The 14,582-nt window shown below is 47.7% G+C and overlaps 1 protein-coding gene across 1 annotated transcript; it reads left to right on the top strand.

Moving 5' to 3' along the window:
* The first annotated feature begins 1,859 nt into the window (after positions 1-1,859).
* Positions 1,860-14,043, top strand: LOC104078029 (alpha-N-acetylgalactosaminide alpha-2,6-sialyltransferase 1-like). The gene is given in 10 exon segments (XM_009579501.1): positions 1,860-1,990; positions 5,140-5,635; positions 9,809-9,995; positions 10,174-10,345; positions 10,700-10,838; positions 11,224-11,327; positions 11,907-11,996; positions 13,350-13,364; positions 13,366-13,447; positions 13,873-14,043. Coding segments are annotated over 10 exon segments (1,587 nt in total).
* Positions 14,044-14,582: the final 539 nt, after the last annotated feature.

Raw genomic sequence — 14,582 nt, 5'->3', positions numbered from 1 at the left:
ACCACTAGTTGAGCTAGCCTCTAGAGCCTAGAGCAACATGGCCATGTCCCCTTGAACTGTCAGGGTTAATATTTAACAGCTCCCCATGAGTTAAAACAGCTCTTTGCTATAGCATGTAAAACTACATCTCTGGTACAGGTAAGCATTTCTCTGGCTGTGGTGTTCGTCTCTGTTAATCTTTCCCTCTGCTGGTGGGGAGATGTATTCCGGACTGCCAAAGATCGATCTCCAGGCAGACTGCTGATTTTCATGAAGAGGAAAGGATGAGATACCTATGGTAGAACTTGGGATGGGGAGAGAGATTGTCAGGTGCTACCTATCAATGCGAAGCGACATATCCCAAGTCTGAATATGTTTATGGCTCAAATTGAGTGTACTGCAAACCCCTAGGGTTGCAGCAGGGATTCGTTACCCTTGGAACATTTCATGTGCACGTGCCATTAGTGAAGCTTTGTTTTAACTGACACTGTTGATGAGCAAAGCCTGGCTGTACTGTACAAAACCCGAATGAGCAGGGTCCCGCTAAGGGCAGTAGTGTAGAAGGCAGTTGTCTGTCTGTCCATGATGGCATGATTCACAGATACGAGAAACTTGAAGTATATTTTGGTGTTATGTGGAGTAAAAATTCACCAACGGCATGATTCACAGATACGAGAAACTTGAAATATATTTTGGTGTTATGTGTTATGTTATGAATTTCAAGGTGCTGTACTGTGGGATCACCAGGGTGATCTGGTTCTTTTAAATTCTACAACTAGCCACAGACTCAAATCCATCCATGTTCTGTTTTAGTGGTGAACTGACACAGCTATCAGTTCCTGGCCACTCAGTGATCCTTGTGAAGTGATGGGGCAAGAGTTCAAAAGCCGAAAGTAACAGACCAGTCCTGGAATTGGTGCTGGAGGAAGCTTGACTGAGAGCTCACAAAAGAAGAGCAGCTGAAGAGTGTGTATTGCTGCTATCTGTGCAAGCAGCTCAGAGCTCAAGTGGCACACTCTTGATTCAGCTTGGGAACCTGAGCTGCAGGCAGGCCTGTATAATGAGTTTGTCAGCTATAGTGGGGTTAGATTGTGATGGATTTGGCTTCTTTCAGGCAAGTGAAATGCTGGATTGAAGTTTTTCCAGTTGTCCTAAAGGCAGGTCAGCTTTATTAGAGAGGGAGGGGACTGTCTGACTCTAAGCACTATCTTCTAATGCTTTACCCAAGTGCTAATCTGCCTTTAAACACAAACCCCTCTGTTCTATGGTGGATTTGCAAGGAGTCTTACTTGGACTTGTTTCAAAGCAATCACAAGGTAAAATGGATGTGTATCTAGCCATCAGCTTTTGAGGGCAGGGATTGCTTCTGGATTAGAGCTACAAGCAAGTACTGCATGAAGAAGAAAATAAAGATCTGTTTATGGTTATGCCTAAAATCTTGCCCGAGCCCTTGGGCAGGTGGTGGTCTGAAAGCTAATTTCTTTGACTGTAACTATGGCTACTTCCATAATTCACCCAAATGTTCCCAGTGATGCATCCACCAGATCAGAGGTAAAGGGTTTCCTTCTTACACCAGACTAACCTCATTAAGGAAAATATAGGAAACTTCCATTGTTTGCAGTAAAAGGTGTTTCTTTCCCCACTCTGTTTTGCAATAAGGTTAGGGTGATAGATGGGAACAGTGCAAAGCTGCTGTCTTGTCTGAGAAATTGGACCCGAGTGTGAAGTGTCTGTGAATGTTGGGAGAGAGGGTGTGCACGTTCTTGTAAGGAAATCCAGAGAGAGCAGCCCACTCATTCAACACACCTTTGGAAAGCACCGCCTAGCAAGCACCTCTGGGCAGCAGCAGCAGAGCCTCTGTCGCTCTCAGGCGTCTCACCATGTGGTTTTTCAGGAGAAGGCTTCCTAAAATTCCCAGAGTCCTCATTTGGCTCATTGTTTTAGCACACTTTTGCACCTTCATTGCTAGTTTCAGCTCTTTGTTTGGCTTGTCAAAGACAAGGATTTTCAGGTAAGAGACCTGCTTCCTTGTGATATGCGCTGTCTGGATGGAGTGCTTGCGCTCACTTTCTTTTTCTCTCTGTGTCTTTTTACGCTGAAACTTGCACTTCTCATCTGAGTTAGATGACCACTTTGCTTTAGCAGACCACGTTGTGTACAATCAGAGCATGGTGTTGGAAGGTCCACAGTCAAAAACTTGCTTCTGCTGCATCGCTGGTTTCCAGTGTTTCCTTGTGTAGCTGTTTAAGAAAGCAGCTTTTGCTTTACTAATGCTACCTGTTTTCATACTTTGGCACTACATAGTATTTGCTTTTCCTGGTGGCTCCCAGAAGGACTGCATTCAGCCCTAGTCCAGATTGCATTGCTGGACATCGAATTTGGTGGGATACCTTCGAATTCATAGCGAATTCAACATCTGATTTCTAATACAAATATGCTGCATACTGGGAGGCCAATGTCATGCAGACGTGATCAATATATATATTATTTTTTATATAAATGGTCAAGTAAATCTTACAAGCATGGGTGTGGAGGGAATTGCAGTGTAGACTGCAGTAAAATGTCTCCAGCATTGTTGGCAGGAAGCAGTGTTCCTTGCATGAGCACAGCAGGTATCTGATCCTTTCCTACTACAAGCACGGCTCGCTTACGTGTTGGTGCCCCGTGCTGTGTATAGGAAGCACCGCTCCCCAGCCTCCCCACCAGCCCTCGTATGGTCCCAGCTCTCCATGAGAGATGAGCTCGTATGGCTTGTCTTCGTGGGGTTAGTTTTCAGCTGGACCTCTCAGGGCTGATGCTGTGGGGGCAGGCGGGAGGGGTGAGGCTGGGAACACCTACATCTCTTCTGGAGGTGGCATGAGTTTAGCTGAGCTCCAGGGACTTGAGACCACACCTTGAGGGCAGCTATCAATTTGGAGAAGTTGGAATCTGCACAAGGGAGGAGGGGAGAAGGAAAATGTGTAGAGAAGTGAAGTGAGTTGTCCTTGATCACAGAGCCTGTCAGTGGCAGAGCTGGGACAAGAACTGGCTCTCCATGCCCAGCTGCTTGAAGCCGTTTCATTCTGCTGTAGTTTCAGAGAATGGAAATGTCCATATTTTTGCAACTTAAGTAAAACACAACTAAGCATGAGCTGTATGTGGTTATCTGTGTATCAGTTCTATTTCCGTACCTTTATATGCAACGTAAAGTGCACAAAGCAGCATTTTCATGGCTTTATCCTCTATTTGTCATAGGGCTTTTTAAATGGAGAGGAAAATGACATTGAGCTTCTGCAGTTGTTTGCCAGCTGGGCTCTAGAGCCTGAAATTTGATGTGCTGCTTTGACCAGTTGTCTGGATTATAAAATGCTCGTCAGGAGAGCAGGGTCCTGTGTAGGCACGAGTGCCTGGCCATGTGGGTCTCAGTGCATGGAGCGAGGTTTTGGATGTGAAGGGCCCTCGGTTTTACATTTTGGTCTCTGTGTGTTTGGCACAATATTTGAAATTAAAGTGAATAGAGCTGTGATGGAATCTGTGCCCTGTGAGACAGCAAGTGTGGAAAGTCTGGGGTGCAGGGTGGTTTGTCATACTGTCCTGTTTCATTTGTTGTCTGCCCTTTAATTTCAAAATTTTAAACGTAATCTTAAAAATACAACAGAAAATCATCCAGGGATTTAAGATCTGCCTGAGCCACCTTACCAAATTTCTCTTTACTTCGAGTATATGTAAAATCTTTCCTTTTCTTAGGCAGTAAACAGTAACACAAGTTTATACATGAAGCACTATGATAGAAAGCAACTGCTGCATACTTGGTTGAAACTGGCTAACATTTATAATGATTATGAGGTAGAGGAAGAGCTGATAGGACATTTACCACAACCTCTTATTCTTAGAAATAGCATTGGAAAGGTTCTGATACAAAATGGTTTTTAAAAGCCTCCTTAACTGATAATTTCCTAATCACTTTAATGAATGCCATACCACTCTGAAGCTTCAGCAGCAATTGAACTGTTATCTACAGCCTGCTATCTGCAGAGGTCCTTTCTTTCCTATTTATCACCTCGGAAGCAATCCACAGCTCTCTGAAACAAATGCGTCATGCAAAGGGTGAACGTGAGTGTGAAATCAGACTGCCACAACTATGCTGGTTTATCCTTAAAAGCTTTGCTGTGCATGAAATATCAGCTGCAGAAATTTTTCACCTTCCTTTTTCCTGTTCCATCCTCCAGCCATGTGCAGATAAGAATGAATGTTTGGGACAAAACCCCACCACTTCTGCCTTGATTTTTTTGCTGGGTTACAGCCCAGTCTTGTTGCGGGTGGCTCTTCTGCTGCTGGCAGCTGTATCCTCCTATGATATCCTTGTACCTGCCTGTGCCTCTGAGTTGGGCAACAGGGCAACGGCGATATTAGAGGCAATTGCTGAAAATGCAGAGGTTTTACATTTTTTGAGCTTCAGGGTGTATTTTAGTAGCTTCAAAGTGCCTGTCTGAAGACCTGTGTAGCTGGCGAGTGCTGTGTGATGCCATTGCATTAGCTGGCTAAGGGGGAGGAGGAGAGGAAAAAGTGCCTTGTGGCTCCAAATGCTCAAGAAGTGATACATGGTGAAGGAGTGAGTTTCACTTCTTATTAGACTTCCCTTACTGAATTCTGGAAGATCTTCATGCTCTGTCACTGAAGCACTTGGCTCTGCTGGCAAAGAAGAGAGCCAGATGGCTGCCTTCGTGGTGTGTGCCGTGTCCTGAGCTCAGGATCTCCGAAACAGTCCTGCAGTGCTCTGGGGACATTGCCAGGGGTCTTGCCTAGTGCCGGGCAAAGCTGTTCTGTGCTGGTTTGCAGTTATTGCCAGTGTGGATGTTTCATGAGCCAAGTGCTGAAGAGGACTGGGTAGCCTCTGGGATTTGCTTAGTGGGGAGTTAAGCAGTATTCAGGCCGGAATGGTGTGGGAAGTTGAATAACACTTTGGTGGCGAGGTTGAAAGTGAAATTGAATTCATACAGCATCCTGCAGAAACTCAGCGGCAGTTGCCAAGGCAAGTCCTCTGAGTGTGGTGGTCGTATGCAGTGGTTGCTCTGAAGCACAGAGGGGCTCAGAGTCAAGAGCACTAGAAATGGGGTGGAAGGTATTCAGTGTTAGGTGGAAAGTGTGTGATGTGTCTGCTCTTCCTTTGATTGCATTCAGGCAATTGAGCGTTTTCCAACGTGCTCCACTACAAGTGGACACCCAAGAGCAAGAGGGTTTAAAATACTCTGATAATGGGAACTCAAGGAGCTTTTTAAAGGTGACTTTGGGGAGAGACATCACAAGGCTCATACAAGATATGGTTGAGAGGACACCAAGATGGGAAGGAAAGGAAGTGCAGAAGAAAATGACAAAACCAGTTGCCGGGGTGGAAGAAGCCAAGGAGAACATGACTGTGAAACCACCCCCCGGGTTGGAGGGAATCAAGAAGACAACAGTGAAATCATCCTCTGGAGTGAAGGGAGCTCATGAAAACAACATATCCAAAGACCAAACAAAGCCAGAAGAGCCTCCTGCATCAGTGAAAACTTTAAGACCTGTTCCTCAGGCTGCTGCAGTGACAGAAAGGAAGAAACTGAGAGCTGCTGACTTCAAGTCGGAGCCGCAGTGGGATTTCGAGGACAAGTACCTGCTGGACAGCTCATCTCCGCCATCGGTAAGTGTGATGGCTGTGTGTGTTTGCCAAGAATGATGCCTCCCTATTGACCTCCTTGTCTGCTGTCCCCTGGGCATGTATGCCCTTTGCAGTCAAGGATGATCTCCAAGCTGGTAGGTCAGCTCACTGGTATATGCAGATGCTGCTGGGACCCAGAGAGGGAGACCTATATGTATGACTCAATTAGCCTGGCCAGTCCTCCACCATGCTCCAGTATGGGAACTTACTGCAGTTGCACACATTTCCATGGGTTCCTTTGAAAGTCAGACCGAGCAGCTCTTTCTGGAGCTCAGGTGCATCGGAAGCTGGGAAAAATAGCTCTCCTTCTAGATGTGATACAAGGCGGTCCCACTCTTAGGTGCCTTGATATATTGCACGGGGGACATAGGCACACAATGCAGCATATATGTTCCCTGTGACGTGGCACCCTAAGGTAAGTTGGGTCACGCCTAGTCTGACACGGGCAGGCATTAGGTGTCTGGCACTAAATGGCGGTCTTCATACAGGTGTCCCATTTCTCTGATCTTTTGGGAACCTGAACATCTGCATTCCTATGAAGACTCAGGCAATCCCCAGATTTGCCTTGATCTTTGTATTATGCAGCCCAGCTAAAGAAAACAAGCAGGGTCATGGTGAGGGAACAGGAATAGGAATGCCTCTGTGTGCCTGTTCACCCAAGCACATACGTACCAAAGCAAGTCAAAAGCTTTGGCAGCAGTGGGGCAGCAGTGACGCTTGTGCTGTGCTGGGCTGTGAAGAATGATGCTGGCAGTGATGGTGAAGAGGGTCTCAGTGCACAGGAATGGAGGCTTTGTTAGTTGCTTGTATTAAAGTCAAAATAAGATCAAAGAAAAAGGGGGAGGATTGATGAGCATGTACCTGCCTGCTTTGGAGACAGTCGGGTGGGGACCGTTCCCATTTTTAAGGTTTTCTGTCAATATTGGCAAAAATTCAACTATGTGTATATGTGCCCCATTGGAGAAATGATGGTTAAAAAGTAACTTTTTTTACTGCTCTTGTGGTTTATTTTCAGCAAGAGGAGAGTCTTTCCCAGGTGTTGCCAATTCACCTTTTGCACCCTGTATGTAGACACCCATAGTAAGCAAGCAGATTCTTTACCCTTCAGAGCTCCACGACTCAGATGGTCCCAGCATGCTGGGTTGCTATCTAGGATTTTCTTGCTATGCATTGAACCATCATCACAGCAGAGCAAATAATTCATAACAGATCTGCCATTCAACACGTCTTGCTTTGTTCCTCTTTGTTAAATAGGAACAACTGTAGGCCTGGTCAACACAGGTAAAGTATTTCGGTAGAGGTGAAGATGAAAATCTCAAATGATTCAGTTGTACCTGTCAAGGCAGTAGCACTTGCACAGCTACAGCTTCAAAGTTTTCTTACAGATCCTGTTTGTTGGGAGTGTTGTTCTGTAAGTTAGTTCTCGTGATCAGCTCTGCCTGTGTAGGTCATATTACTGATGTGATCTTCCAAAAGGGTAAGTCTGGTGCCCACCATCAGGTTGTCTTAACAGCCATGGAATTGAAAGCCTGTCTCTTTCTTTTCTGTTTTGCACTGAACTCTTGTTCTGACCGTATTTTTGGCCTTTATTTTGTAGTTATGAGGGTTTGGAACTAATTTAAAATGCAATTTGAGCATCTCATAATTACTCGGGTCCAGGAACAGGGCCTTCAGGAAAGTCGTAAACTATAGCAAAGTTCTCAGCAAGCGGATGGGGCAGGTTGTGGTGCACAATACTGCCTCTGTCCCCCTTCTTATGCTGGTAACTCTGTGTAAAGCTTAGCCAGAGCAGTTTTCCCTGGCACCCCTATTGCTGGAAGGCTTGGACAGATGGGTAACCCTCTCCAGAGTGAGGAAGGTCTTTATACATGGGTGTAAGTGGCCTTTACACACTGCTCATGTGTCAGGGATGAGGGACAGTGTAGGCATGTGAGCAGAGGATGGGAGCACCTGTTCTAGCTCAGTGGTCTTAGATGAGCCATTTGCCTATTTAAAGTCTCAGTGCCGCAATCGTCCACCATTGCCATATGTCATTTTGGTGGCATTAGGGGGAATGTAGATGTTGCTCCAGGGAACTATCAGGGCTGCAGGCACCATGTCGTTGTGCTCAGACCTCTCCCCGTGGAGCAGGGGCTACTCTTGAAAAATTTAATCTCATTCCCCAACCCCAGGGTGCGCAAGATGCCCTGGGAGACATACAGAGAGCAGAGGTAGATGAACTGGGCTGATAAAAACTCTAGGATGAGTTTTATTGTTTTGATGTTCTATTTTTGAGTTCTCTCTCCCTTGTGGTATTTTGATGTTGTTCCCCATTGCCCCTTTTGGCAGTGCGAGCCATTCTTTTGCTGATGGGATGTGCTCTTCAGTGTGCCATTGAGCGGCTTGAGAGGAGCAGCTGGCCCCAGAGATACCTCTGTTATCCAAAGATCTGTGACTATTAAATGCAGAACTTGGCTGTTAAACGCTTGAACTGACGCACTGGCCCAGCCTTACTGAGTCACAGCAGAAGGGCCTGGCAGATGATCCGGTCTGTGGTGCAGGATGTGCATCTTTCTTCCTGAGCTCCCCATGGTCTGGAGGCACACAGAATACAAATGGGAGTGGCGAATTACATGGCTAAGAGTGCATATGCCACATGAGACAGTACCTGACCCCTCCTGCCCAGTGTCACCCCCTGTAGACACAGCGGGGTTAGGTCACCAGGATCTTGCTCATTGACTCCCAGATGCTCCCGTCTTCTCATCTGATGAGCTGCAGAGCATGTGCAGCCATCTCAGAAGTGCAGAGCAGGAGCTGGCAGAGAAATGTGAGACAACAGTTCACAGCAGGAAGCTGAGAACATCCTCTACTGTAACTGAGGCTGCAGAGCATCTGGATGTGCAGATCAGCTGAGACAGTGGGCAAAACCCTTCCTCAGTACGGAAAAGGGGAGAAAATGCACGCAGAAGGGTCTTTAATGAAGATATGGATCCAGACATCACATGTTGGGTCTCGCTCCCAAACCTGATCTCTAATTCTGCAGAGAGAGGGAGTGACTAGAAGCATTCCCACCTCCTTCATTTCCTTCATGATCAGACTTAGCCCTAGTTCCTCTGGTATTGATCCAGTCTAGCTGTGGAGGCACAAGAAGTACCAACCCTTAGACAGTACAAAGTACAGCTTGAGCAGGAAGGGAGTGTCCCTGTCTCTGGACATGAAATGTGCTGCAACTGAAATGATGCCAACGTGAAACCCTCCACAATGTTCTTCTCATTGCACTCCCGTTGTAACAGGCAGAATGAGGGCTGTCTCCTCAGGCTGTGCCTGGATTGTCGTCCTCATCCATAGCAGAGCGCCCAGCGCAGCTGTGGAGCACACAACAAGGCTTTGGCAATGCAGTCTGGTCATTGCCGGGGATTTGAGCTGGGCGTGCGGGTCCCCTGTGTCTCCTGTTTTGTCTTTCAGTAGGTATTGCAATAGGTATTTGGGGAAGATGTCTAAGAAAGTAGCCCAAATTGACTCAGCAGAAAACCCAGCACAGTGGAGTTGTTTGCTCTCCATCTGGACACGCAGCCTAATTCCTGTCAGCTGGAATGAGACCCCTCTTGTTGGAGAGGATAAGCTGGCTTGCATTCCCTTCTCAGCCCCACACTTCTCTGTGATTCGTTTATCATGTTGAACAAGTTGTTTGCATGCTTTTTCTTTAAAGGGAGTGTAATGGTGATCTGATCTCACATGTTCCTCAGAGTATTTGCTCATGTGCACTCTGAGGCCAGGACCTTGTGAGGTGTGTTGCCAACAGGGACTGCTAGCCTTACTTGGTATGTTTAGGTTAGACCTATTACAGATATTCATTTGCATCAGTTAATGAGGCTCAAAGCCAGGAAAACATGTGAGCATCGCAGGCCTGTTGTTCTGAAGAGGAAAGTCTCAGAGACCTCGAGTCACTTTGGCTTCCTTGTAGGTGACCTTCCACCAGCTAGTTATTGATGTAGTGCTGAAATTATGCCTCATTTTTACGGTGATGGAGACACTGAGGGCAATGGATGATGTACCACTGGAGTTTCTGTGCTTCTTTCCGATACTCTCACACAGAGGCACACAAGCACTGGCACTCAGTCAGGTTTATCAGCTTCCTGCTAATCAGTCCTTATTGTTTTCTTTTTGTTTTTCAAGACCTGCTCTGAATCAGTGAAGGCCAAAGCTGCCAAGTCTGACTGGCTGCGAGATCTTTTCCTGCCCAGCATCATGCTCTTTACAGATAAGAGATACTTCAATGACAGTGAGTGGGACCGCCTTGAGCATTTTGCACCTCCATATGGCTTCATGGAGCTGAATTATTCACATGAGTCCGTTAGGGCACGTCAGGGTGGGACCATCAAACTCCCAACAGGAATCTTATGCCAAGTAGCTGGAAGTTTGCAGCATCTCCCTGTCAAAGGCATCAGGCTAGGTGGATCTCGTGGTGGAAGCTGTGGTGTTTTCACTGTGTCAATCCCAAAGGCTCTTGATGCTAACTCTGCACCATGTTTGCTTTGCAGTGGTGGAGGAGGTCATGTCCCTGCTGCCCCCGAATCCCCACCAGCAGCTGCTCCTGGCCAACAGCAACAGCAGCATGCTGACATGCATCAGCTGTGCTGTCGTGGGGAATGGAGGAATATTGAATAACTCTGGGATGGGCCAGGAGATTGACTCCCATGACTACGTCTTCCGGTAAGGCAGGCTTCCTTCTTAGAAGATACACAGCTAGCTTATTCTGGCTAGCAGATAATTACAGCTGGACAACTTCATGTCTTCAAGTATTGCACTGACTCCCAAGTGCCAAAATGACCGATGGCAGGAGGAGGTGAAAAACCAAAAAGGAATTGTAGCGTGGGTTCACAGATGAGCCATCAAGATCCATCTCCAAAGCAGGGGCTCTCCTGCAGATCAAGAGGTGTAGCTCAAAATGGGCCTAATCCTCCCTTTCTCCAGACTAACGCTGTCTTTTCCTGTCACAAACATGGATGTGAGGTTTTTCAGTGGTCACCTGCTAACTCTGCTCCTCTGTTTAATTTCCTTGGCCAGGGTGAGTGGGGCTGTAATCAAAGGTTACGAAAAAGATGTGGGAACAAAAACCTCCTTTTATGGATTCACAGCCTACTCACTGGTGTCCTCTCTCCAGATCTTGGGACACAGAGGGTTCAGCAACATCCCATGGGGAAAAGTAAGTCAGGTCCATGCTGTATACATGCACAGCTTTGACGGGATGCTGTTAATCTGTGATCTTCAGTTCCGATCTTGCTATGCATGAGGAGCAAAGGGGCTGAGCTAACACTTTAGCATTACTCTTAGTGAGGGAACCTGCATTGGCGTGGCTCGGAGTGAGTATTTGCAGTAGCAAGCTGCGTCAGTCCTACACCAGCCTTTTGGCACGTAGAAGTAGCTGCACATCAGATGTTTTCTCCATTCTGCTTCTGTGGGATAGTTAAAAGCTGCAGGCCAAAGATGAGTGTCCGAGAAACTCAGTGAGCTTAGATGCCTGCTTGCTTTTTGTTTTTGAAGGATGTGTCTGTCTTGTGCTGTTCATTAATGCTCACTTTTTTTCTTAGCATGTCAGATACATTCACTTCCTGGAGGGAGCTAGAGACTATGAGTGGCTGAAGGCTCTTCTACTGAACAAGAACATCAGGAAAGGATTCTTGAACCACTATGGGTAAAACAAACTGGCCCCACCTCTACACTCTTCAGTGTGGAGCTCTCTGTTGTGCCCTTTTCCTCTCCACAGTGCTCAGCCCTGCTGAGGTGCAGGCCAGGGTAAAGCCAGGTTAAAGCCTCCCTCCCCTGGCAGATTTGTCTAGAGAAATGTCTTATTTCCTCCACAGCTCTGAGCACTGCTGTAACCAATACACCTCCTTCACAGAAGCAGTTGATTTCAATGTGTGGCCAGAGCTTGGAGAAAGCTTTGTGGCCCTCTGGGATGAATGCATGCTGTTGTCTGGTCTGGTATCTGTACATGGTGGCTTACTCATGGATGAAGGCCTGGTTTCACCAATTATTGTCTATACGCACACGTGCTTTTGATATCCCTGTCTCCTGTTGTTGCCTCTCCTTGCTGATCTCTTCCTCTGCGATGCACACAGGCTATGGAGGCTTTGTCATAATCTGGGAAATGTTGCAGAATAACTTAACAGTGTTTGTGGTTCTTCTCTTTATCACCAAGTGCATCAGGGCTGATGCTTTCCAGTGATGAAATATAGGAGCTTGTCCTGAGTTTCCCCATTCCTGTCCTTAGGCAGAGGCCCCGGGAGAGATTCGATCAAGATTTCATGATGGACAAATACCTGGTAGTTCACCCTGATTTCCTGAGATACATGAAAAACAGGTGAGCTGGGGGTTATGTGCTCTAACGGGCTTATTTTTTCTGGCCAGCACCATCTCTGTCTGTCTCTGAGCTCTCTCCTCCCAGCTCACTCCCTTGTAGCTGCAGTTTAAAACAGGTGAGCTGGGGGTTATGTGCTCTAACGGGCTTATTTTTTCTGGCCAGCACCATCTCTGTCTCTGAGCTCCCTCCTCCCAGCTCACTCCCTTGTAACTGCAGTTTAGCCACACCCGCAGATTGGGGGTAAGCTTCATCAGTGTGCAGTCAGTTAAAATTCTCTGGTGCTGCAGTGGGACGTTAGTGGCAGGTAGGCAGCCGTTGGACAGTTTGGCTTTCTGCGTCCAAAAGAGGTCCTGGGCAAATGGCAACTTTAGATATGGGAAGAGTGTTGCTAAAGTGCCAGAATAGCTGATCTAGTTCAGGACCAACCTTTCATGTTCCCCATTGCTTAGCACCTTGGAGGAAGGCTCTGTAACAGCCCTTCTCTCCCGAGATCCCTTCTTGACTCGAGAGGTTGGTTGTGCTCTCAAACACGATAATAGGCACTTCTTCAGTATCCCATTTGATTGGCCTGGCTGCTTTCTTTGCCTCTCTAATCCTTTTCACAAGCCTGCTGGACACTGTCACTGTGAGATCTGCCAATCGTGGGCCACACGTGACCAAGAGATATAGGAAGAGCAGCTCCTGTTGTGCCCTGCTTTGGCTGCATTTACCCTTCGGTCTCCTTGAGAGCCGAGTTAAGCCTTCTCTGAGAGAAGGCAAATGCAGGGCCAGATGGCTTGCACCTCCCTGCTCGTTCTGCCGTCTCCCCTCTGACTTGGATCCTTTCCAAGGCCAAGAGGGCTCACATGCTATTTTTTCCTGGTGTGGACTCCTCCTTCCTAACAACTGCTAGCACAAAACACTGCAGCTCCTAGCAGGTTTTGTGACCCTCCTCTTCACCTTTCCTATGTCTCGTTTTACTCCTGGGATGTGGATGGGGAGCAGGATATACCAGGAAGCTTCAAAGCCACTTCTGCACTGCAAGGACAGATTTAAGAGTGGACTTTAACATACTGGATCCTTCAATCCACCCCCTGTTTATCCCCACTGCCTCAAGACCTACCACTTCCATAAAGCTGGGGCAGAGCTGGGCGTAGGTTGCAGTGCAGGTGATGGAGCATTCTGGGCTGGCCTTGTGCTTTACTGAGCACGCAGTGGTACCCACGCATGTGGGCATACTCATGGCTTGTCTGAAATGCCTCGTATGGCCACAAACTGCTGCAAAGAGGGAAAATGCCACAGAGGGACAAGGTGTGCCCAGCTTGAACCACCACACCCAGCAACTGCTCTGTGCTTTCTTCTCTCCTGCTGCAGGTTTTTAAAATCTAAGTCTGCAAAAGCCCTACTGGCGGCTGTACAGACCCACAACGGGGGCCTTCCTGCTGCTGACTGCCCTCCATCTCTGTGACTGGGTAAGGGCACAATGACTCTTGCACATAGCACTGTCTGGAAGGGGGGATAGGATAACAGGGTAGAGCAGGGATGGCTCCAGCCCTGCCTACCATTTGCCTCGAGGGTATATGGGTTCTTGTCAGCTGTGGAGGAGCAGATTGAAGACAAGAGAAACAGCCCCAAAATAGTTCACTTAGAGGTTGTGAAGCCTGCTGTGGCCTGAGAGCCATCCTGCCTCCCAGGGAGACAGTGAGAGGACAGCAGGCTCTCTGGAGCCAGCGTTCATAGCCTGGTCCTTCCGGACCCCTATGCAGGGTCCCCTGGAGGAGCCCTGACTGTCATCCTTGTCCTGTGCTCCGTCCCTATTTGGGAACTGTGTCCTGTATTTCACTTGGCTCCCTCTGTCCTTGGCACCTCTCCCCAGTGAGCCCTCCGTCTCTCCCAGGTGAGTGCCTATGGCTACATCACGGAGGGTCATGAGAAGTACTCGGATCACTACTATGACAAGGACTGGAAATCTCTGATTTTCTACACTAACCACGACTTCAACCTGGAGAAGCAGGTGTGGAAAAAGCTTCATGACGAGAATATCATGAAGCTTTACCAGAGATCCTGATTGTGTGGCAAAGGCCATTGCCTGGGAAATCTCAACAACACCTCACTGGGAACGGAAGAGGACCACCAGAGCCAAGGTTAGCTCTGGACTTCCAGGCACATCTAATCCCCACAAAGATACTTCCCTCCTTCAGCACGGCTATTCTCTCACAACGTTTCTACAAATGTGCAAATGCTACAGACCAGGAGAAGAAGAGCAAGAAAATGCAGCACGCCAACAAAGAAGTCCCATCTAGCTATGCTGCAAGATTGTTGCTGATGGTTGTAGGTGCTGGTATTGGGAGAGAAGAACCCAGGATGGGTAGCATATGGTCCAGTGGCCTGCATCTTCATCCAGGTTTTCTCTCTTTGCAAGGAGATGCTCCTCAGGCTGGGGCTACTTCTGTTCTGAGTGGATCCTCTCCATTAGTGGTGCCCATCTTGTAGTTGGGTGTATTGTCTAAACAAGCTTCCTCGGCAGCCCATGGATGGAGGCGGACACACAGATCCTGTCTCAGGTTGACTTAATTCCTGGAGGTGCTGCTCTCACTCTGCTCCCTG

This window comes from Fulmarus glacialis, unplaced genomic scaffold (genome assembly GCF_000690835.1).
Source record: "Fulmarus glacialis isolate BGI_N327 unplaced genomic scaffold, ASM69083v1 scaffold24850, whole genome shotgun sequence".
In the NCBI taxonomy this organism is placed as follows: Eukaryota; Metazoa; Chordata; class Aves; order Procellariiformes; family Procellariidae; genus Fulmarus; species Fulmarus glacialis.
Note: the sequence above shows the minus strand (reverse complement) of the source record. Positions and strands in the feature narration are given on the sequence as shown.